This window comes from Rana temporaria, chromosome 2 (genome assembly GCF_905171775.1).
Source record: "Rana temporaria chromosome 2, aRanTem1.1, whole genome shotgun sequence".
Taxonomy (NCBI): Eukaryota; Metazoa; Chordata; class Amphibia; order Anura; family Ranidae; genus Rana; species Rana temporaria.
This window is the reverse complement of record NC_053490.1, coordinates 40499426-40524414: the sequence shown is the minus strand read 5'-3', so window position 1 is coordinate 40524414 and position 24989 is coordinate 40499426. Positions and strand designations below refer to the sequence as shown.

Sequence of the window (24989 nt, the reverse complement as noted above, 5' to 3'; positions counted from 1 at the left end):
TGGCACGTCACGCTCCCCGAAGACAGCCGGAGTAGGTCTCGGCTCTTCACAGCGCTATACGGCGCCTGCGCAAAGACTATGCGCAGGCGCCGTGAAGAGCCAAGCCTATTTCGGCTATTTCCGGAGAACCGCGACGTGCCAGAGCCGGCCGTCAATCATCCTCCGTCTGGATAGGAACGCCCATTCCCCGCGGGGAGTCGGTATCTTCAATGTACGATTGCACTGTGAGTACCGGGCTAAAAAAATCAAGACAGGCATAGTGTAGCTCGCGCTACTATGCCTAATTTTATGCTAGAAGAAAAAAAACATATTTTTTGTTTTGTTTTATAGGGTGAACCCCCACTTTAATATGGTTTGGGCCCTGGGCAAACATTTTTTTTGGGCCCCCCTCCATCTTATTTTGGGCCTGGCTGGTTCACATGTATGTGTTTTGGCGGCCCTCATTTGTGCAGGCACAGCAGCCCATTGATTTGAATGGGCTGCCATGCCTTTGTTTCCTGCAGTAAAAAGGTGCATTCAGCATTTTTAAAATACAGTTGCCTTGAAATCCATTCTGCTTTTGCACCATGCTACTTACCTGCAGTTCTTGCACACACAAACGCACTGTGTTTTTAAAAGCGTGACCTAAACGTCTAAAAATGCAGCAAGTTTGACAGTGCGGGAACTGCAGATAAGTCACAGCAGACAGCAGAATGGACAGACAGTGCTGTATTTCAGTGCTTGATGGGCATAGGCGTGCCGTGTGCGCAGCCTATTACATGAGGCATGCGCTTTTGTTTGCAGGAAACGCAAATGAATGGGCTGCTGTGCCTGCGCAAATGTGGGCCACCAAAACACATACATGTGAACCAGCCAGGCCCAAAATAAGCCCATCAAGCAGTTAAATACAGACAGTAATGCCATGTGCTCTGAGGATTTACTCAGCCTGGGCTGCAGGTCTGGTCTGTGATTTAAAGAGTTCCTCTATTTTACACATGGCATGGGGTCCCATGGTGCTAAAGCAAAATGGACAGACGGTGCTGTGACCCCATGCCATGCCATGTGTAAAATAGAGGAACTTTTTAAAACACTGACCAGACCTGCAGTGAATCATCAAATATTATAAAGACTTTGGGCACACTCTACAGAAAACTTCTATTTACAATATAGATTAGCAAACAGTGACATACCTTGAGGAGCAGGACATGAAGAAGTAAGCCTCGGGAAGAGCAAACTGGGGATGTTAGAAAATCACATTCTAATTCACTATTATATACAAGCAGCACCCAGTGGCAGGAAGGGAGAAGTGCACGTCTAAAGGGAAGCCAGGGGTGCTGTACATTTTAAAACACTGGGAAGGGAAGCAGTACGGTCACTGGCTGCGTGCCACTGATGATTTTCATCCTGATTTGTGGGCAGCACAGGGGCTTAACGGGCGGCAGGGCCGCCATCAGGAATTATGGTGCCCCTTACACAGCTTCAGGCATGGGCCCCCTGGAGCAGAGAACCGGAATGGGGGGGTGCTGCCGCCTGAAATTGAGAAGCAGGGGGGGGGGGCTAACGCAAATTTAGAAGCGGGGGCCCTTTACAAAAAAATGAAATAAAGAAAAATATATATAAAAAAAGGGGTGTAGCCATCCGGGGCCCTGGGGACCTCTGGGCCCTTTAATAAAAAGAAATAAAAAATATATATAAAAAATATATTTTAAAAAGGGGGTTGCCATCTGGGGCCCTGGGGACCTCTGGGCCCTTTAATAATTTTTTTTTATAAAAATAAATTACAAAAAAAAGGGGGGTTGCCATCCGGGACCTCTGGGCCCTTTAATAAAAAATAAAAAAAATATATAAAAAATAAATATTTATAAAAAAAAGGGGGGGGGGGGTTGCCATCCAGGGCCCTGGGGACCTCTGGGCCCTTTAATAAAAAAAAAAAAATATATATAAAAAAAAATAAAAAAATAAACATTTATAAAAAAAATAAAAAAGGGTGTTTGCCACATGGGGCCCTGGGGACCTCTGAGCCCTTTAATAATATATATATATATATATATATATATATATATATATATATATATATATATATAAATAAATAAAAAGGAAAAAAAAGAAGTAAAATAATATAAAAAAAATGTTTTTTATAAAAAAAAAAGGGGGGTTGCCATCCGGGGCCCTTGGGACCTCTGGGTCCTTTAATAATAATAATAATAATAATAATAATAACAACATTTATATTATATAATATATATAAAATAAAAGAAATAAGAAATATATAAAAAAAGCTTTTTTTAATGAAAAAAAGGGGGGTTGTCATCCGGGGCCCTGGGGAAATACGGGCCCCTGGGGAGGACCCCCAGACCTCTAAAAAAAAAAATTGTCCCTTTAATAAAAAATAAAATAAAAATATATTAAAAAAAATTGTCCCTTTAATAAAAAATAAAAATATATTAAAAAAATATATTTTTTTTAATTTAAAAATATATAAAAAAAGGGGGGTTGCCATCCGGACCCCTAAAAAAAAAAAAGGGGGGTTGCTTTGGGCCCCCAACAGTGACAGGGCCCTGGGCAGCTTCCCCGTTTGCCCTGTGGTAAAGACGGCCCTGACTGCAGGCTCTCTCTTCTGGATTCTAAGAGGACCTCCCGCTGCTGTATAGCTTACTCATGAGCTGCCAAAAACAGGCCAATAGGGCTCAAGTAAATGTAATATTTTGATGACCTGTGATCAGCATCCAATGCCTCTCTAATAGTGTCCACATTATGCAGACGGTGATGTGGACACCCAATTAAGGACCAAACCTCCAGTGCACAGAAGGAGAGAGAAGACTCAGGACAAAAATGTAATGTGACCATGGATTTTGGCGTATAAAGAAGCAATTAGGTAGGGTTTTTAGTTCTCTGTGCTAGTGATTAATGTGTGAGGGGGCATCCAAGAGAGAAAATTCAAAGCATACAGTCATGGCCGAAATTGTTGGCACCCCAGAAATTGTTCCAGAAAATCAAGTATTTCTTTAAACTCAGGTATTTTTTAAAACTTACTAAAAAAAAATTAATTAGCTTGCAAAAAAAAGAAAACAAATGTAGCTACCACATGTAAGGGCTGGTAATCTGCAATATATTACATTTTTGCTCTTGAGTTTACTTACAGACAAGGCCAAAATTGTTGGCACCCCAGTAATCTTTCCAGAAAATCAAGTATTTCTCACAGAAAAGTATTGCAGTAACACATGTTTTGCTATACACATGTTTATTCCCTTTGTGTGTATTGGAACAAATTGCATACAGACGATCGGAATTTCCGACAAAAACTTTTCCTGTCGTAAAATTTGAGAACCAGCTCTCGAAGTTTTGCTGTTGGAAATTCCGACATAAAAAAAAAGATGGGGCCTACACACGGTTGGAATTTGTGTGTACGCGGAATCAGTCTTGCTGGGAATGCAGTGTCCTCATCACTTCCTGTGGGATGAACAGGAAGAACATTTTTTTTATTTAAGTTATTTAAAGAGTCAGGCTGGGTTCACACCATTGCGAATTGGATGCGGAGCCGGTTCACATATCTCCGCAGCAGGTTCGGTTGGTTTTGCACCGAATATTTGTTATGGGAACGCTTGCCATGCACGTGTTATGTTTACCTCTTATGTTGCACGTTATAGCCAGGGCTCAAGTCCTGCGGGAACGCGTGGGAACGGAGTTCCTGCACTTTTTTCACAGCAGGAACTCAGTTCCCTTTGAAGGAGTAGAGCAGCCGAGCCGCCCGAGCCAATCCTTCACTAAGTAGCGATGCCCAGCTCGAGTCACTGTCAGGGGCAGGCGAACCTTAGTAATCCTTTGTTACTGGCCGCGTCCTGTATATGGATTTATCGGGTAGTGTGCAGGTATTCTATCACTTCCTCGATGCCGCAATGTCTCCTGGGAGCTTTTGTCATTGTTCCCAAGAGATATTGCGGAGGTCTGCCGCAATAACCGTGGGATTTAGATAGAACTTGCTTAAAAAAAAAATATGGTTTAGTAATTATGCATATGAGCGTATCTTTTTTTTTTTTTTTTTGATGGGGGAGTGGATATTGGGTGGGAGTTCCCACACTTTTTTCCCCAGGACTTGACCCCTGGTTATAGCCCTCTGAGCCTCCCTCTCTTCCATCTTTTATTGCCCCAATAAAATTATTTGTGGGGGGGGGGGGTAGTTGTCTGGATTTACACTTTTAAGATGTTTTGGAGTGGGAATGATCAACATTTACATTTTTGATCACATAATGTTTCAGGGCCAGCAAATTGCACAAGTAAATGCTAAACTGTGAACTGTGCATCAGCATGTACAGTGCATATATTTCACTGCAGTAACCATACATTAGAAGTGAAAACCCTCAATCCATTCTATTGCTCTAAACCTTAAGAACTGACTTTCGGTCCACCTATTTCCTGTTCCGCCTAAAAACGATAATTAGATCAATAAAATACCTACCTGTCATTCTGTATGGATGTGAGCGCTCGGAAGGTTCTAGGTGAGGCAGGGGCATGTTTTTTTTTGGCCAACTAACCAGTACCTTCACTCAAACAGAACCCTTTGTTAGCCATGGTGGAGAGACGCTAATGGCGGGGAGCCAGTTGACTAGTAGTTCTAAGAATGAAGACACCTTCGGTGCCTTATGCTGGGGTATGAATATGAATGAGATAACTCTACCAATCAAACATACAGTAGGGGTTAGCTATTCATTAAAACAGAAAACCCTAGTTTATGTAATTTTTATGCTTAAGAACAAAAATACATTTCAGATCTGGTTGTGAAATTTCTGTGTTCAAATAAAATGAAATCTTTAAACTTCATGGTGTACCAAATAATGTTCAACATAAGGGGTTTGACATCTGACTGAATTATGACTGCCATATTCCTTATGAAAGTGTCACTACATCTGGTCAAGATTAGTCATACATTAATCCCAAAAATAAAATAGCGCTGTAGCATGAAACATTATTTTGACAGGGTAGCCGAATGCCATCTTTCAATTTCAATGTAATATTTGTTGTAACAGATGAAAAATAAAAAGCACAGTGCTAGTGAATACAAGAGTTTATACAGGGGCATGTATTTTATGGTAAACTAGAAAATGCATTTCCTGCAGAAAACGCGTGGGAATGCTGAATAGCTGAATTGCTAAAGCTAACTGGATGAATAGCTTAAATCCGTAAGAAAAAGTAGAAGAAGTGAGAATAGTTGGAAAAGTAGGAAAGCTGACACTAAACTGAATTGTTGGCTTTAAAAGTTTGCAAAGAATAAGCCCACTACACATTGGGCCAGATCCACGTACCTCCGCATTTTTCCCTCCGGCGTAGCGTATCTCAGATACACTACGCCGCCGTAACTTTCAGCGTATTTTCCATATCCTGAAAGAATTTGCGCGGTAAGTTACGGCGGCGTAGTGTAACTGTGTCGGCGTAAGGACGCACAATTCAAATGGATGAGATGGGGGTGTGTTTTATGTTAATACGTCTTGACCTGACGTAAATTACGTTTTTTCTGAACGGCGCATGCGCCGTCCGTGGGGGTATCCCAGTGCGCATGCTCCAAATTAACCCGCAACAAGCCAATGCTTTCGACATGAACGTCATTCTACGCAAAGCCCTATTCGCAAACGTTTTATGCAAACTACATACACGACGGAAAATTTGACGCTGGCCCGACGTCCATACTTATATAGCAGGGGTAACGTTACGCCGAAAAAAGCCTTACGGAAACGACGTAAAAAAATGTGCCGGCCGGACGTATGCTTGTGGATTGGCGTATCTAGCTAATTTGCATACTCGACGCGCCACCTAGCGGCCAGCGTAAATATGCACCTTAGATCCGACGGCGTACTAAGACGTACTCCAGTCGGATCTAGCCCAGCTTCAGGCGTATCTTGTTTTGTGGATACAAAACAAAGATACGCCGGAGCAACCTAGCAGTTACGCTGGCGTATCAATATATACGCCAGCGTAACTGCTTCGTGGATCTGGCCCATTCTGTTTAATTGATAACATTTCCTAAAATGATCACTAAACTTAAACAGCTTTTTCACAAAAACGGTAAAAGATATCAAACTGAAAAGATATATCCGGATAGCTGAATATTTTGTGAACATTTTAGCATTTGTTTGGCGTCTGTAGGTAAAAGTATGAAGGAGCTGAAACTTTTTGGAGCGGAAGAAGATTTTAAGGATTTGAAGCATGCTCTCATTCACTTCAATAAAAAAAAAAAGTGATAAAAAGCTTAAAGGGGTGGTTCCCCCTAAAACACATTGCTAACAATAGATTCCTAAGACCCGTTACACTGCGGGTAGGCTGGCTTTTTTTTTTTTTTTTTTTAGTACATACCGATATCTCCCCGTCTCGTTCCTTGTCGGTGGGCGTTCCTAGTTGATTGACGTTCCTCGGAGGGGCGCGTACGTGACGTCACGACTTTCCGAAAGAAGCCGAACGTCGCTGCGCATGCGCCGTATAGAGCCGACTCTATACGGCGCATGCGCAGCGACGTTCGGCTTCTTTCGGAAAGTCGTGACGTCACGTACGCGCCCCTCCGAGGAACGTCAATCAACTAGTTCCGCCCACCGCCTAGGGACGAGACGGGGAGATCTCGGTATGTACGAAAAAAAAAAAAAAAAAGCCAGCCTACCCGCAGTGTAACGGGTCTTAGGAATCTATTGTTAGAAATTAGTTTTAGGGGGAACCACCGCTTTAATATTTTAAAAAGTATAAATAGTACAAAAAAATTTAAGAAGTTCCATCATTAGCTAAAAAAACTGAACATTTGAAAAGTTGAATGGTTTTAATAGCTGAAAGTATGCAGAAGTTACACAGAGCCAAAAAATTTACAGAATAAAATTTAAATTAAAGATAAATAAAAAAACTAATAACAATAGTGGGACTGCTGAAGCATTTCCACTAATGATGCCTATGGCAGGAACTAGAACTTGTTCCTCTGTCCAAACATCTTGCACCCCAGTTTTAGCACATCTAGAAATACACATACATGCTGCGCCTGCAATGTTGGTGCAGAATAAAGAATGTACAGCACATGGACAGAATGAGACAGTGTGGAATATAACACGTACAACATGGTGTATAGAATGAGGTAATGTGGAATAGGGAATGTACAGCATGGTATATACGTAAAATGGAGCAATGCGAAATAGGAAATGCACAAGAATGAAAAATGGAATGAAGTGCTGTAGAACATTAATTGTACAGCATGGTATATGTAAGGAGACAATGTGGAATAGGGAAACACTCAATCCTGGTATATAGAATGAGGCAGTGTGGAATAGGGAACACACTATCATATTCAAAACGAGGTTGTGTGGGATAGGGAACATATGGCATAATATATGGAATGAGGTGATGTGGAATAGGAAATGCATAAGCATGTTGTACAGCAGGGTTCGACAAATCCCGGACGCCAGGTCGCCATGGCGACTAGAAATGGTGTCCTGGCGACTTGGCTTGGAAGGTGGCGCCATCTGGTGGTGAGCCGTTGGTATTACAAGTTATTACCACCAGATGTGTGAGCTGGCGCCATCTGGTGGTGGCCATTGGTATTACAAGTTAAGCATTACAAGTTAAACAGCAATTCTAATGTCATTTTTCACTATTTTTCACTGCCATCTTCTTCCCTCTAATTAGAACCCCCAAACATTATATATATTTTTTATCCTAACACCCTAGAGAATAAAATGGAGATCGTTGCAATACTTTCTGTAACGCCGTATTTGCCCAGCGGTCTTACAAGCGCACTTTTTGGGGAAAAAATTACACTTTTTTTAATTAAAAAATAAGACAACAGTAAAGTTATCCCCATTTTTTTTAATATTATGAAAGATAATGTTACGCCGAGTAAATTCATACCCAACATGTCACGCTCCAAAATTGCGTCCACTCATGGAATGCCGACAAACTTTTACCCTTTAAAATCTTCATAGGCGACGTTTAAAAAAATCTACAGGTTGCATGTTTTGAGTTAGAGAGGAGGTCTAGGGCTAGAATTATTGCTCTCGCTCTACCAATCGCGGCGATAGCTTTCATGTGTGGTTTCAACACCGTTTACATATGCGGGCGCTACTCACATATGTGTTCACTTCTGCGCGCAAGCTCGTCGGGACGGGGTGCATTTTCTGGCTCCTAACTTTTTTAGCTGGCTCCTAGATTCCAAGCAAATTTGTCAAACCCTGTTGTACAGAATGAGTGGTGTGGAATAGAGAACACACAACCATGGTATATGGAATGAGGCTGTGTGGAATAGGTAATGTACAAACATTATATTCAGAATGAGCTGATGTGGAATAGGGAACATACAAGCATGGTATATAAAATATGGCGGTATAGAATAGGGAAACACATAAACATGGTATATCAAATGAGGCGGTGTAGAATAGGCAACACACAAGCATTATATTCAGAATGATGTGATGTGGAATAGGGAGCACACACGTGGTATATGGAATAAGGTCAGTGTCGAATAGGAAATGCACAAGCGTGGAATGAGGGGGTGTGGAATAGGGAGCATGGGAATATGGAATAAGGTCAGTGTCGAATAGGAAATGCACAAGCATGGAACGAGGGGGTGTGGAATAGGGAGCGTATAGCATGGTATATGAAATGAGGCAATGCAGAATAGGAAACACGAGAGCATGGTATTTGAAATGAGTTGGTGTGGAAAAGGGAACACACAGGCATGGTATATGGAATGAGGGGGTGTTGATAAGGGAATGTAAAGCAAGGTATTTTGAATGAGGCAGTGTGCAATGCACAAGCATGGTATATGGAATGAGGTACTGCGGAATAGGGAATGCACAATCTTGGTTTACAAAATGGGGCAATGTGGAATTGGGATTTAGGGAACGAATAGGAAGTTAGGTGATAGAGAATGTACAGCATTACATATAGAGTGTACTATAAGATACATTTTTATGCTTTAAAGAATGATCCCAGCCTGATGTGGACCTCCATTAATGTACCCATGATTAATTGCAATTAAGTGACAATTTACCTGATTGGTTCCATGGTGCCAGGGATGGGGAGGGGTGTTTGCCCCTTTTCAAGTTAAGCTGTGCCACATTCAGACTCCCAGACTCTCAGACTCCCAGAATCCTGGACCACTGTTTGTTACTGTGAGGTCTTAATATGGCACAGCTTAATAATCTGTGGGCGTGGGCCCCCCTCATGTGTATGAACGCTGCTTTCTGCCCTAGTTGTTGAAGGTGCTTTCATAGGTAGACAGACCCATCTGGTCTTACAGATAGATACTCTTGCCAGGCCAAGGCAGCCTACTTCAGCACTTTCAGTTTGCTGAAGCTGGATCTAAGCAGACCACAAAGCCAGGTGGCTGAATATCATTTGAATCTGTGTGATGCTGAAATCACCCCTGTGTGGGTAAAACTTTTGTCAAGTAGCTCTGTGGAGAGATAAAAAGTGGTCAGGAGCGAAGACTGACATTTTGGAGTGGACCAAGGCTATCAAAACTCTGCTTTTGAAGCCGTGTCTCACAATTGGTGGAGGATGTGGGTAAAAGTAGAGCTCGCTCTGTTTGGAGTCTACTCATCCCCACTGAGGAATAAGTGCTCCATGGTGAACTACTGTACTCATTCTCTGTGCTGAGGAGCAGGGCCGTTTGAAGGAATTTGGGGGCCCCAAGCAAAATGGACATGGAGGCCCCCCAACCCCCGCACACACGCAAAGCCTACAGAAACCACAGCAAGGCGATACAGTTTAAGCAAAATTACACCATTTGTACAAGACAAGTAGAGCTATTTTATCCAGTGTAATTTATCACTTACCACCATCTTGTTTTCTCTTATCCTCCTCTTCCTTTCTCTTCTTTCTTTTCTGGCTTCCTGAAGCATAATTCCGCTTCATGATGACTGCCGACTCCGAGGAGCTTTTGTATTTTGCTGGCAGCAGAGATCACGTGGTTGGCTGGTTGCTGTCAGCGACTACTGAGAGGGGGATCCCGATAACAAGATTATGACTAATCTTGTCACTTTACTGATGCATTCTGTGTGTGCGCGTAGTGTAGTGTGAAAGAGCTCCCTGTCCTGCCCTGACCCCTGTCCAGGCTGTCCTATAGAGCTCTCTCTTCCATCCCTTAGAGCTCTGCCCTGCCCCTTAGTGGTCTTTCCTCTCCCCCACCCTCCCCTACTGGTCTCTTCTCAACCCCCTTCCCTGTGTTCTCCTCATCTCCCCTTCTCCTCACCTCCCCCTCCCTGTGTTCTCCTCATCTCCTCAACCCCCCTCTCCCTGTGTTCTTCTTACTCCTCCCCCCTCCCTATGTTCTTCTTACTGCCCCCATGTTCTTCTTACTCCTCCCCCTATGTTCTTCTTACTACTCCCCCCATGTTCCTTTTACTCCCACCCCTCCCTAATGACCGTACCGTGCAGCAGGAGATTCAGTTTCCTGTTCCCAGCCGGACTGAAAGCCACTCAGTGGGCACTTCCTGTCAGTCCGGCCGGGAACAGGAAACTGAATCTCCTGTACCGCGTGGTACCCGGCCGGACTGACAGAAGGAACAGAGGAGCTTGGCCACGCTACAGCGGGAAGTGACAAGAGAGGCAGCACTACTGCCATTGTCATCAATACGCCCTTTAAAAATGCACAGATGACAATGAACCCTCAATAAAAATATCAGTACAGCGAGGACTTGGACTTTTAAATGTTGTCGTATAACAGGCCATAAAAAGACGGCCTGTTAGAGTTTGGGAGCCGCGCTGAGGCCGTACAAAGTCGTACGGCCATCAGCTAGTGGTTAAAAAGTGATTGTAAAGGTTTTTTTTTTGTTTTTTGTTTTTGTTTTGTTTTTAAAAACAAACATGTTATACGTTTTGGACGTTCAAGGGTTTTGCACAGAGCAGCCCTGATCCTTGCTCTCCCTCCGCATCAAGTGCCCCAACGGAGAGCCACATGCCATGGGGGCTCCCGTGCAGGCACACTCCAGAGTCCTGCTGCTGCGTCCATTGACACAGACAGCAGGACTCGGCCTCACCCCCCGAGCCAATGACTCCTGCTGCTATCAATCTATCCAATTATTTATTTATTTTATTTATTTATTTCAGGTACTTAAATATGTCAATTTATGCAGCGCTTCACATATACATTGTACATATCACAACAGTCCCTACACTCACAGAGCTTAACCTAAGGTCCCTAACACACATTCATACATATACTAGGGCCATTTTTTTTTTTTAGACAGGATCTGATTAACCTACCAGCATGTCTTTAGGGTGTTAGGACCCGAGACAGCGGCTGGAGCTGCTGGGCTCGTTCTCATTACTGGAATGATCAGGTTCAGGTAAGTAGGGGGGGGCTCTGGGGTAGCTGCACCACAGAAGGTTTTTCACGTTACTGCATAGAATGAAACCTCAAGACGTTACAACTCCTTTAAGTTGGTTGCAGGGTCTGTTTCATGATACTCTTATGCCCTGTACACATGATCGGTTCGTCTGATGAAAACAGACCAATAGACCGTTTTCATCGGACGAACCGATCGTGTGTGGGCCCCATCGTTTTTTTTTTTCCCCATCGGTGAAAAAAAATAGAACCTGTTTTAAATTTTTCTTTTGGTTAAAAAAAGCAAAAAACGATCGTCTGTGGGGAAATCCATCGGTCAAAAATCCACGCATTCTCAGAATCAAGTCGACGCATGCTCGGAAGCAACTTCATTTTTCTCAGCACGTCGTTGTGTTTTACGTCACCGCGTTGGACACGATCGGATTTTTAACCGATGGTGTGTAGGCAAGACTGATGAAAGTCAGCTTCATCGGATATCTGATGAAAATATCAATCGGGGTCCGTTTTCATCAGGCGAACCGATCGCGTGTACAGGGCAATAATCCGTTTTACGGATTGTTTTTTAACAGCTTCTCAAATAGTTTTTTCTTAGACTAGAGGTCCCTTTAAAAATCCTATAGTAGTTGTCCTTCTTCTAACATGCGTCTACCCCCTTCCCTCTCCTGTGCTGTCTTCTGCTCCCCTGGGTGTGAGTCTGTCATATAGCAGTAGCACAAGAAGAGTTTTATGTCATGGTGATTAATCTTCTTCAAAAAACTCTACTCCGAGGGAGACACGTTTCCGTCTATTTTATTTACCTTAATTTCCATTGGGTTGAAGTGTAACTCCAATTTTTTTCATAAAAAAATAAAAATAAATAAAAAGAATCCTATTCAAGAAAACTGTCCACGTGGCAAAGATTTATAATCTATCTACTCTATTACAGACTCGTACTTTTCTCTATTCTGAAGTAGCTAATGTTTTTCTTTCTCTAGTGGTGGTGTATGGATTTCCTTCATTTGAGCAATCTCAGTGTTTTTCGAACTCTGGGTTCACACTGGGCCAGATTCAGATAGAGATACGACGGCGTATCTCGTGATACGCCGTCGTATATCTGAGTTCTGTCGGTCGTATCTATGCGCCTGATTCATAGAATCAGGTTCCGCATAGATCTCCCTAAGATCCGACAGGTGTAAGTGACTTACACCGTTGAATCTTAGGCTGCAATTCCAGGCCCGCCGCTAGGTGGCGTTTCGTTTTTTTCAGGCGACGAATATGCAAATGAGGATTTCCGCCGATTCAGAAACAAACGCCCGGCACTTTTTTTTTACGTCATTTGCGTTCGGCTTTTTCCGGCGGATAGTTACCCCTGCTATATGCGGCGTATTCTATGTTAAAGCGGTAGTTCCCCCTCAAAAAAATTGTTACCCTTAGATTGATGCTCATTTTGTCTAGGGGAATCGTCTAGTTGTTTTAAAATCGAAGCTGTACTTACCGTTGTAGAGAGCGATCTTCTCCGCCGCTTCCGGGTATGGTCTTCGGGACTGGGCGTTCCTATTTTGATTGACAGTCTTCCGATGGTCGCATCCATCGCGTCACGAGTAGCCGAAAGAAGCCGAACGCCGGCACGGCTCTATACGGCGCCTGCGCACCGACGTTCGGCTACTTTCGGAAAATCGTGACACGATAGATGCGACCGTCGGAAGCCTGTCAATCAAGAAGGAACGCCCAGACCCGAAGACCCATACCCGGAAGCGGCGGAGAAGATCGCTCTCTACAACGGTAAGTACAGCTTCGATTTTAAAACAACTAGCCGATTCCCCTAGACATTAATGAGCATCAATCTAAGGGTAACAATTTTTTTGAGGGGGAACTACCGCTTTAAGTATGGCCGTCGTTCCCGCGCCGAGTTTTGAAATTTTACGTCGTTTGCGTAAGTCGATTCAGAAAAATGCTGGACGTAAGTTACGCTCACGTCGAAACCAATGACGACCTTGCGACGTCATTTGGAGCAATGCACGCTGGGAAAGTTTACGGACGCGCATGCGCAGTTCGTTCGGCGCGGGGACGCGCCTGATTTAAATATTACACACCCCCTAGCCGCGGAATTTGAATTCCGCCGGGGGATTTACGATCCGCCGGCGCAACTTTAGAGGCAAGTGCTTTCTGAATAAAGCACTTGCCTCAAAAACTTGCGCCGGCGGATCGTAAATCAGATGGGTTACGCGGATCTAAAGATCCGCTAACCTATCTGAATCTAGCCCACTATCTTTGCATGCGGCTCACAGGGGTCTGGTGCGTCCCCGTTCACCGTTTCAGGTCCAATTTTAGCCCAAATTTTGTACTTGAAACGGACCAAAAGACACACAGAGCTCCTGTGCAAATTTGCACCGGAGCCGCAGCAGAGATGTGTGAACCCGGCTCCATAGAGAGCAGGTCAAAATCTCCTGCTAGTGCGAATTGGATACGGGGAAACAATAATGTGAACCCAGCCTCAGAAAAGGATCACCTTCTTCATCTCTTCAGCTGTACAAAGTCTTAGAAGGTATCTCAGCAGAATAAAATTCCAGTTTAACCACTTCAGCCCCGGACCTTTTCACTGGTCAAAGAACAGGCCACTTTTTGCGATTCGGCACTGTGTCGCTTTAACTGACAATTGCACGGTCGTGCGACGTGGCTCGAAAACAAAATTGACGTCCTTTTTTCCCACAAATAGAGCTTTCTTTTGGTGGCATTTGATCACCTCTACGGTTTTTATTTTTTTGCGCTATAAACAAAAATTGAGCGACAATTTTGAAAACAATTCAATATTTTTTACTTTTTGCTATAATAAATATCACCCAAAAATATATAAAAAAACATTTTTTTCCTCAGTTTAGGCCGATATGTATTCTTCTACATATTTTTGGTAAAATAAGTGTTTATTGATCGGTTTGCGCAAAAGTTATAGTGTTTACAAAATAGGGGATAGTTTTATGGCATTTGTATGAATATTTTTTTTACTAGTAATGGTGGCGATCAGTGATTTTTTATTGTAACTGCGACATTATGAAACATCAAACACTTTTGACACATTTTTGAGACCATTGTAATTTTTACAGCGACCAGTGCTATAAAAATGCACTGATTACTGTGAAAATGACACTGGCAGTGAAGGGGTTAACCACTAGGTGGCACTGTAGGGGTTAAGTGTTGCCTAGGGAGCGATTCTTACTGTAGGGGGCGTGGCTTGCTGTGACATGTCACTGATCGCTGTTCCCGATGACAGGGAACACGATCAGTGACAGTGTCACTAGGCAGAATGGGGAGATGTTGTGTTTACACTAACGTTTTACGTTGTTTGCGTAAGTCGTTCACGAATAGGGCTGGGCGTCATTTACGTTCACGTCGAAAGCATTGGCTTTTTGCGGGTTAATTTGGAGCATGCGCACTGGGATACTTTCACGGACGGCGCATGCGCCGTTCGGAGAAAGCGTCATTTACGCGGGGTCACAATACATTTACATAATACATGCCCACATCTTCCACATTTGAATAAGGCGGGCTTAAGCCGGCCTATTTACGCTACGCCGCCGCAACTTTGCTTTGAGAATACTGCACTTTCCTGTCAAAGTTGCGGAGGCGTAACGTAAATAGGATACATTACGCCCACACAAAGATGCGCTCTCGTACGTGAATCTGGGCCAATATTTTTTACTTTCTGCTATAAAACATATCCAATAAAAAAATTATTTCTTCATAAATTTAGGACAATATTTATAGGGCAAGTAGTTAAAACAAAATAATATTACACCGTTTCCAAAACAGTGGCTAGTAACACACTCATGAATCCAGTTTACTACAGAATTAAATAAATCCATGATGTACTCTACCGAGTTCTGTGTTGGAATGCGCTATACACAGTGGCTGTCTGGGCACTGCTCCACGAGTGATATAGCATGCATGGATACAATGGGGTTGATTTACTTAAGGCAAGTAGACTGTGCACTTTGTAAGTAAATGAGGGGAAACTCTGCTGACTTCCATCTTCCAGTCCCGTGCAAGCTAAAATAGTTTTTTTTTTTTTAAATATTCCTTGCTCATTGGGTATTCTTTGTAAAGTTATATAAAAAAAAAACCTCGCTACTCAATAGTGAATTTAAAGCGGGGGTTCACCCTATCAACGAAAAAAATATTTTTTTTTTCTTTTACCATCGAGACAGGCATTGTAGCGCGAGCTACAGTATGCCTGTCCCGAATTTTTTACCCCCGTACTCACCTTGTACGCGTAGATCGAAGATACCGGGGAATGGGCGTGCCTATGGAGACGGAGGATGATTGACGGCCGGCTCTGGCGCGTCACGCTTCTCCGGAAATAGCCGAAATAGGCTTGGCTCTTCACGACGCCTGCGCATAGCCTGTGCGCAGGCGCCGTGAAGAGCCGAGACCTACTCCGGCTGTCTTCGGGGAGAGTGACGTGCCAGGGCCGGCCGTCAATCATCCTCCCTCTCTATAGGCACGCCCATTCCCCGCGGGAGCCGAAATCTACGATGTCCGATTACAAGGTGAGTCCGGGATTAAAAAAATCGGGACAGGCATACTGTATCTCGCGCTACAATGCCTGTCTCGATGGTAAAATCAAGCCAGAGAGGGTGAACTACCGCTTTAAAGGAGTTGTAAATAAAAACATTTTTTTAGCTGAAATGACTGTTTACAGGGTATAGAGGCATAATAGTTAACTGATTCCTTTTAAAAACAATTAAAAATAGGTAAAAATCAATCATATAATGTACCTGTAGTTTCTATTTTCGTTTTTGCATGTTTCCTGCTTCTCTGCTGTACAGAGCATACAGAGCCAATACAGGGCAGTGATGGTTTGGAAAACGAAACTGATTGGTGCTGTGCGGTTTTAGACACACAGTAATCACACCTCCTTTATTAGTGACCACAGAGAGAAAGCTCCCAGTACTGTGGTTATCAGGAAACAGACAACCAGGAAGTGTGGAGATCAGAGAAGAATTACAGCAACTTGAGAGCAAAAACGAACAATGAGGACATGAAAACAGCACTGCATTAAGGTAAAGGAAGCTATTAAGATTAAAAAAAAAAAAAATCCTTTACAAACCCTTTAAGCTGCAAACTCTAGGTAGAATACACACTCAAAATAGTAAATAATAAAAAAGGAGCTGTGCTAAGTGATGTATACATGAAAAAACTCAAAATAATATGAGAATATTGAATATATCAGTCCAATATACAGTATAACATTGAGAATAGTGAGAACAGTGAGAATAGTTTGATAGTTGAAATATCAGTCAATCCAAAAAGTGACATAAACTTGATAGTTGAAAATCAGTGAAAATATCACAAAATAACACCACAACAAAAGTGTGCACCTCCACCGCACAGGGTGTGCTTACCAGAGGGCAAGCGTAATTCACTTACGGCTATCAACCGAGCCAGGGCCTTTATCCTGGGAATATGGGAAGTATCCATTCACAGGGAGATACTTGAATGCTGCAGCCAGAATATGCACCAGGAGCCAATAGATCATGATCCTTCCGATGCTCGTAAGCATATGCCAACCACGGATACCCAAAAATAAAGAAGGCTCTCCATAGTGTGAATCAGTTAAATCATCGAAAACTTAATAAAAGAGTACACTTACATAGATAAATTTTAATCAAGCATAAAATAAGAAAGATGGCCGGTGTTCTGCCAAATAAGTTCCGCCTTGTACAGCGCAGGCGCCGTGCCTAGTTTCCGAAAATAGTCGAACACTATACCGCACATGCGCAATGACTATGGCATATGTCCACATGCTCCCGATGATAGTGCTACTCTGCAATGAGGGGGGGTGATTATTTTAACAATAAAGTACACGTTTTAGCGGGGCGTGTTGATGGGCGGATTTGCACATTTAAGTCACATGGTGCGGGTTTTACGCCCATCAACACGCCCCGCTAAGAGGTGTATTTTATTGTTAAAATCACCCCCGCCCCTTGCAGAGTAGCACTAGCATCAGGAGCATGCGGCATATGTGTGATAGTCATTGCGCATGCGCCGTGCAGAGCTGACTCTCAGCTCTACATGTTCGGCTATTTTCGGAGGCTTGGTAGGCTCGGTATAGGTTTGTACTGCGCAAGCGTGAGCCTGTGCAGTACAGGGGGGTCCAAATCCCCCGGGGGAACATTTTCGCCAGGACATCGGCTCACAAACACCCGTACTCACACGGACCGCAACATGATGACGTCAGCATGTCACTCCTCCCAAAGTGTAAGGATGGCTTTCTTATTGTATGCTTGATTCAAATTTATCTATGTAAGTGTACTATTTATTAAATTTTCGATGATTTAACTGATTCACACTATGGAGAGCCTTCTTTATTTTTGGGTATGCGTGGTTGGCATATGCTTATGAGCATTGGAAGGATCGTAATCTATTGGCTCCTGGTGCATATTCTGGCTGCAGCATTCAAGTATCTCCCTGTGAATGGATACTTCCCATATTCCCATATTGGTACAGTGAAGAGTCAGTTGGACGTCTCGAGCTTGGCCACCCAAGATGCTATGACTCAAGAGACATCTACTGTTTACAGTCACACACATTTCTGGCTCTCTGTATGGATTTTTCTTTTTTTTTTTTACTATGTTCACTTACAGTTGCATATAACTGCTGGAACAGCAATTTGTTGACTATGCCCCAGAGATGTGTAATCCTAGCTCTGTGACCACAAATCAATTTTGTATGAACTGCTTAACGACATTATGGATTTTCTAAAAGTAATCAAGCAGCTCTAGATGGAGAGAGGTCCCTATGTGATCCTGTGGAAATTAATTATTATGTTTGTCAAACTGCGGGAAACATTTATCAAACAATGCAATGCATATATGAACCTACATGCAGAAGCTTTCTAGCAGTGTTATTGAAAAAAGCACATTATTGATGCTGAGTCTAATCTAATTTAAAAGCTACACACTTCTAAAAGTTTTGCTTTAGCTAAAAACCTTATTTGGTTCCATTTAGGTTAAAACCTTACATTACAAAGTTTAAAGTCCAACTCCAGCCCAATCTGTTATTTTTAGTTTTGGATGGAGTATGGAAAACAGTGGTCTCCAAACTGCAGCTCGTGGGCCGCATGTGACCCTTTGCCTGCCTTTATCGAATAATGTTTATCAATCTTCTGGTAGCATCAGAGGTCTGGCAACCCTTAGTGAAATCAATTTGGTCCCTATGGATTAGTGAGGGGAGAATAGCCATCATTAGGGTTAGATACTGTGTGGGACATCCCATTCCTGGTAATCACCACAGTGGCCGGGCGGCGCCCTTTATACGGTATTTTATGATTGTTAAGAGCCTTAGTGATCGTTTTTATCTGTCTCCCTAAATTGAGGGTGTACGTGGAGAGATCTGCATATAAGTGTAAACCATTATAAGGTGCTGGGAGATCCTGAGCCAATCTGGCTTTTGCCAGTAGCTTCTCTTTGGTAGGGAAAAAATGTACCTTCATCATGATTACTAGGGACTGAGGCATCCAGATGTTTTGGTTTATGTATGAGGTGTATACAAGCGATGGTAAGTTTGATCAGCGATACCTCCGGGAGCAGTTTGTCAAACATATCTGCCATAAATTTGTGTAAGTCGGATGGAGAGACCGATTCGGGCACTCCACGTATTTTAACATTATTCCTTCTCGAGCGGTCCTCGAGGTCCACAAGTTTTGCCTTTATCCAGTCACTATCATCTGATTGATCCTTATAAGCATCTATAAGGCTGTTCACTGTGGTGGTATGTTCATCCATTCTGTGTTCAATGTGCTGTACCCTTTCCTCCATTCCTTGCAGCTCAGATGAGAAGTTTTGGATTAGGGTGTACAAATTAAACATGAGTGAGGACTGCAGGGATAGAAGCATTTCCTTCATCCATTCTGTGTTCAATGTGCTGTACCCTTTCCCCCATTCCTTGCAGCTCAGATGAGAAGTTTTGGATTAGGGTGGCAAATTAAACATGAGTGAGGACTGCAGGGATAGAAGCATTTCCTTCATAGTAGTAGTTGTCTAATACTGGTTAGCCAGAGGTTGGAAAGCTCACAATGGGTGAGGCCCGCATGTTCTGTGAGGCGATTTGTACTCACTGTGTCTGGGGTCTGTGTGACAGGATCCATCCTCATCCTCTCTTTTGCAGGGCTGTTTGATAGCGGGCTAAGTAGGGGGGATTCCCCGGATGGTAGTGGTCATATGTCTGCATCCCAGTCACCAGATGTATCATCTGGGAGATCTGTGTATGACGATGAGGCCAGAGCAGCCGTGCCGTCGGCGTCATCTTGCTGCTTCTCCTCTTCAGTGGCCGGCATAATGAAGAAGTCTGTGAGCTTCCTAGTGAGTCTTTCTTCCTTTCGTTTGCGGGACAGCCTTGAGGCAGGTTTCAGCAATGGTATGGAGCTGCTTGCAAGCTCCGGTGTTGAGGTACCCCACTAGCTGAGTAGATTTACCCCGGTCTTCTGACAGAGCTAACGGCTTAAGCTGCCGTCATGGTCATGCGCAAGCCACGCCCCCCTAAACCTATCTTTTGAACTCAACCTTAAACTTTAAAATGTAAAAACAAAAAGAAAAAATGCGCCTACTAAGTGCAGTATGTCTGATAATATGGAATTTATTTATTAATTAAAACAGCCAAATGGCTACTCACTAAAAAGTAGTACAAAATGTGCTCATAAGAAAGGAAGTGTAGTCACTGTGGATTGTCAGCTGATGATGGTGGCTTCTCTGGTGAACATATTGTTGGTTGCTGTCCAGGAAAGAAGCGAGGCAGAGCACTGCGGGAACAGCGAATCCCGGAAGTACCTGTTCGGTGGCGTGCGTTCCAGCCTGGGGCGCACACGGCTCTCAGTGACAGGAAGTGACGTCAGACAGGGGCTCGTAGTGATGGCGCGTTTCAATGCTTCCGCATTTTCATCAGATCTAATGGAAGGAGGAGACTGGCATACTTATATATGCTCTGTAGAATGAGATGGGGCTGGAAAGCAATGATAATGGGCGGTCATTTCTTAAAAAAATAAAAAGAAAGGAAACATACTGAACCTTGCATAACATACACTTAGAGAGCAACAACTCAGAATACCAAGAAATGGCCATAACGGACAAAAATACAAAAGTGCAAATAAATAACTATTAATGCAAATATCAACTATATATAAAAAATCTGATATGTGTAAGAAATATATATATATGACTCAAATGATAAAAATGGGGGAAAGAAAAAGGGAAAATTATAAAAGGATTGATAAAAAAGGAGATAAAAAAGAGAGAAATGGACAACCATCATTACTACCGTGTTATGTATGTATATATGCAAGTCCATATACTTGCATACATACCGTAGAATACATACTAAAGAATAAGCCCTGTATTTTTACTTTTACATCTCAATAACATTTTTATATGTTAAAAAATAATAGTAATACTAGGAAATACTAAGAATAAAATGGGAAAGAATTTGTGAGAATTCCTTAAGAATTTTTAAGAATTTTTGAGAGTTTATGGTCAACAACTTTTTCCCAGGAATTAATATGTTCTATTAGTGGTTCAACTAACCATATAATGAATAATAACGTTATTATGTGTATATACTGTATGTAAATATATCAATATGTAAATACCTCTATATGAGATTAAATAAAAATATAGAAAAACCATGAGCATGAGAGAGGCACACATGGTAAGCATAAACATAAAATGAAAAAACTTCTGCACCCAGGAGTGGATCCAAGTATTGACTACCCAATAACATAGGAGATTCCATATCCTTCAGGATAAACTTAGGACCAATATTAATGATTTATGTAATGCATATGATCATCTACCTGTAGAATGCTTTAAGACATTTAAATTAAACACTAAGAGAAGTGAAGATAATTTGATTCATATAAAACTTGGTAAATTCAAAAGAGATTTGGACGATTATAATTACAAAAAGGTCTTCAACTGGAAAAGACACATTCCGTCTTTCCCTCTTCCCCCTTTGACGCCACCAGGTTTCAACTATATCAAAAAATCGCAGAACTTATCAAATAATTATATTATACCCTCTAAGAGACCTCAGTTGTTACAGACCGTCACTCCCACCCCTAATAAGATAGCAGTACCATTATTACCCTTATTAACATTAGATTCCTAATACGCCAGTAGTAAGGATGCTACATCCACAATAATTACTTCCATACCCACTATGGTCAATCCTCCAGCCCGAGACATTCGTAATCAATCCGATAGTAATGTTGCCTTCAATTGTAAACCCAATGTTACTGCAGCTAATTCTTCCATTCCTTCCTGTGGTGCCATTTATAATATAGAAAATTCTCTTCAGCACCAACAAATCAATCCACATACTACACCACCGATCACCTTTGGAGGAACTCCAATAATATTTTTTTAGTCCAGTTCCACCGATCCAGCCCATCCAAATGAAAATAAAAAGAAAACACGTAGATAAGGCAGGAGAGGGGGAGGACACAGGTCTATGCATACCACGTCCGGACAAGTTGCGGAAAGTGTAAAAATTTACAACTTGACTACCCAACACTTGGAAGAACAAGAGCTGTCACTGTTAGCATGTGGCCTAAATTTCTCCCACACCAGTATTCCTAACTCTTTCACTATGTTCAAAGATCTAAATAAATTAATTCGAAACTTAACCTTAGGAGACATTACAACATAAAAGAAAATAAAGCTTATATTTCTGATTCAGACCCTCCTAATAATAATTTACTAAATAGTGAGAATTCTAATTTTGATACGTCTGTGGAACAGGCTCTGATGGACCTGTGCGAACTATGGAATGAACATGAGGACGATGATATTATAGCTTTGTCCCAGTACTCACAATAACCTTGATCCATTGCCCATACTACTTTTAGGCCAAAATCTGTTTTTAATCCGACACAATCAAAAGGCCCATATCTAGAAACCTTCTATCAGGTGGTCTTCAAAGAGCTTAAGGATCTTTGTCAATCAGAATCCAGTAGGCCCAACTACTCTAAGAATAATCTAAGCCCAAAAGAACATATCGCAATAAAATCACTCATCCAGAATAATAATATTATAATAAAATCTGCCGACAAAATTGGTGGCATTGTAATACAGGATAAAAATGACTATATAAAAGAAGCCTACTGCCTTCTTTCAGATGTTACCACTTATGAGAGATTAAGAGCGAATCCACTGCCCATATTCACTGCAGAGGCCAATCTCATAATTGATAATGCATATACAGAGGGTATATTATTAAAATTAAAGAAAGTGCTACAGTTTTAGTAAATTTACCGCAATGTCTTATTAAAATGTTTGTTTCAAAATGCAACATATATTGGGCCTAAAAATACAGCACTGGAATTATTATTTTGTAATATTTTGATCTAAGAAGATGATGTGTGACCACCCACGTTTCATCTTCTATGACTCTTCTACATGTGCCCAACTGTTGGAGTCGAAGGATGTCCCATAAATCATGCATTTCCTTTTGCAAAAATTGTTCATTTCTGAAAAACGTTGCGATTGCCTTTGGCGCCTAGATGCAAGCAGTACTTAGTGGAGTTGTTTTCTTTTAATAACACTTTTGATAACCTGGAAAACAAGGACCCCCTACCTTGACTTTTCCTGGTGGCAGCCTAGTAATAGCTTATCCATTCTCCGCGGTAGGTCAGTCACTTGGCTTGTTCCAGTGCGTCAGTTTGACGGACGTGCATTCACAGGCATAATTAAACTCTGCAGAGGGCAAACTAGGATTCTTTCAAAGTTAAAAATTGTTTCTTAAATTCCCCTTGGCTGGAGAAGTGTAAACCTAATAAGCTCAACTTGTCAGAGACTGGGTAATATGAAGAGCTGGAATGAATAGCAGAAGCAGTCATTTGTTTTCTATTTGCTGCTGGGCCTCCTGTGATTTTCCCTTTTTAAAATGAGAAGAGAGAATACATTTCAGAAGCTGGCAGAGGCCACATGTCGCTACTTAACCTCATCCAGTTCTAGATTCATCGACTGCTGTCTAGGAAGGGGGCATGGGCATGAGCAATTTCACAGAAAATTGACATCTATTGCAGGATATAGAGATCTGAGTTTCTATTGATTTGCTCTTCTCAGAACGTGTTTTGTGGTGTTTTGAATCCCGCTCTGACGCATGTTCTATTTGTCCAGTTAGGATTGTGCATAAGCAGGGCTTCCGCCTGTGTCCTCAACTTGAACTGCAGTTTAGTCCTGTTGCCCATGTGCCGAACGCTGCTGGCAGCACTACGTGGTAAGAGAAAGGTAAGAACATTATTATTTTATAGTTTAAAAGTTTAAGAATTGATAACATTTTTACAAGGGCTTAATTTCCATGATGGTGGGCAGTTCTTTATTGATGTCAATATTCACCATGATACCACAGTGAATATGTTTGTCAGTGAACATCACACCAATATAAGCCTATTGGACATCTAATCTTGAAACCATGGGTATTAATAGGTAGTTACCCCAAACCCCCATCCACATTTGCAGCTATTACAGCCTCCACTCTTCTGGGAAGGCTGTCAGGAAAGGTTTCACCCGTTGGTGGCGCTGTCGGTCGTGTGGATCACAGTACTGGTGTCCACCAGTGGGTGTCTCCTAAGGGCCCTTTCACACGGGCGGATCATCAATGATCCGCTCCGTGTGTCCACAAAAGCTCAGCGGGGATCCTCCGTAAAATCCCCGCTGAGCTGGCAGCTGACAGGGCGGTCCCCGAACACTGTGCAGGGACCGCCCTCTCTTTCCTCCGCTCTTCCCTATGGGGGATCGGATGAACACGGACCGTATGTCCGTGTTCATCCGATCCGGCAGACGGAAGAAAAATAGGATTTTCTTCTGTCCGCAAATGCGGATCTTTGCGGAGGCGGACAATTACGGGTGTCAGAGGATGGTCACCTGCTGACACCCGTAATCACATAGGGACCCATGTATGTCCCGTTTTCATCCGCAACGGATGGATGAAAATGCGGACATACGGTCCGTATGTGTAAAAGGGCCCTAACAGTCAAGAGCTGTCATGAAAGGTCTCACCTGCTGGTGGCACTGTTAGATCTTTGGGCCGCAGTACAAATGTCCACCAGCAGGTGTCTCCTGGCAGTGTGGATCAGACATCACCTCCTGCGATCAGGCGTCACCTGAGGCTGATTACAGGTGTGTGTATAAATACCCGGCAAGCATTCACATGCTTGCCTTGGTATCTTCCCTGATCCTGATCCGTACCTGCTACCTGTGAACCTGTAACCTGCAACCTATGTACCTGATCCGGTTACCCTGTGCATCTGATCCTGAGTCTGATCCTGTCCTGCCTGTTACCTTGCATCCCTGCCCTGCAGCCTGATCCCGTCCACCTTCTCCTCCAGTTCCTTGCCACAAAGCAAGGTCCATAAAGACACGGATAAGCGAGTTTGGGGTGGAGGAACTTGACTGGCCTGCACAGAGTTCTGACCTCAACCTAATAGAACACCTTTAGGATGGACTAGAGTGGAGACTGCAAGCCAGGCCTTCTTGTCCAACATCAGTGCCTGACCTCACAAATGCGCTTCTGGAAGAATGATCAAACATTCCCATAGACACACTCCTAAACCTTGTGGACAGCCTTCCCAGAAGAGTTAAAGCTGTTATAGCTGCAAAGGGTGGGCAATTCAATATTGAACCCTACGGATTAAGACTGGGATGCCATTAAAGTTCATGTGCGTGTAAAG

The 24989-nt window shown here is 42.7% G+C and overlaps 1 protein-coding gene across 5 annotated transcripts in view; it reads left to right on the top strand.

Annotated features, from left to right (window-relative positions):
* The window catches only part of NOX4 (NADPH oxidase 4), a 333977-nt gene that overhangs the window by 16288 nt on the left and 292700 nt on the right, over positions 1-24989 (top strand). For 3 of the 5 annotated variants that reach the window (XM_040340122.1, XM_040340120.1, XM_040340119.1), the window contains exon 3: positions 23437-23547. The exons of 1 other annotated variant lie outside the window; for it this stretch is intronic. In XM_040340122.1, the coding sequence (XP_040196056.1) occupies positions 23437-23547 (111 nt within the window). The remainder of the gene's footprint in view (positions 1-23436; positions 23548-24989) is intronic. One more of the 5 variants, XM_040340123.1, reaches the window with a different exon arrangement.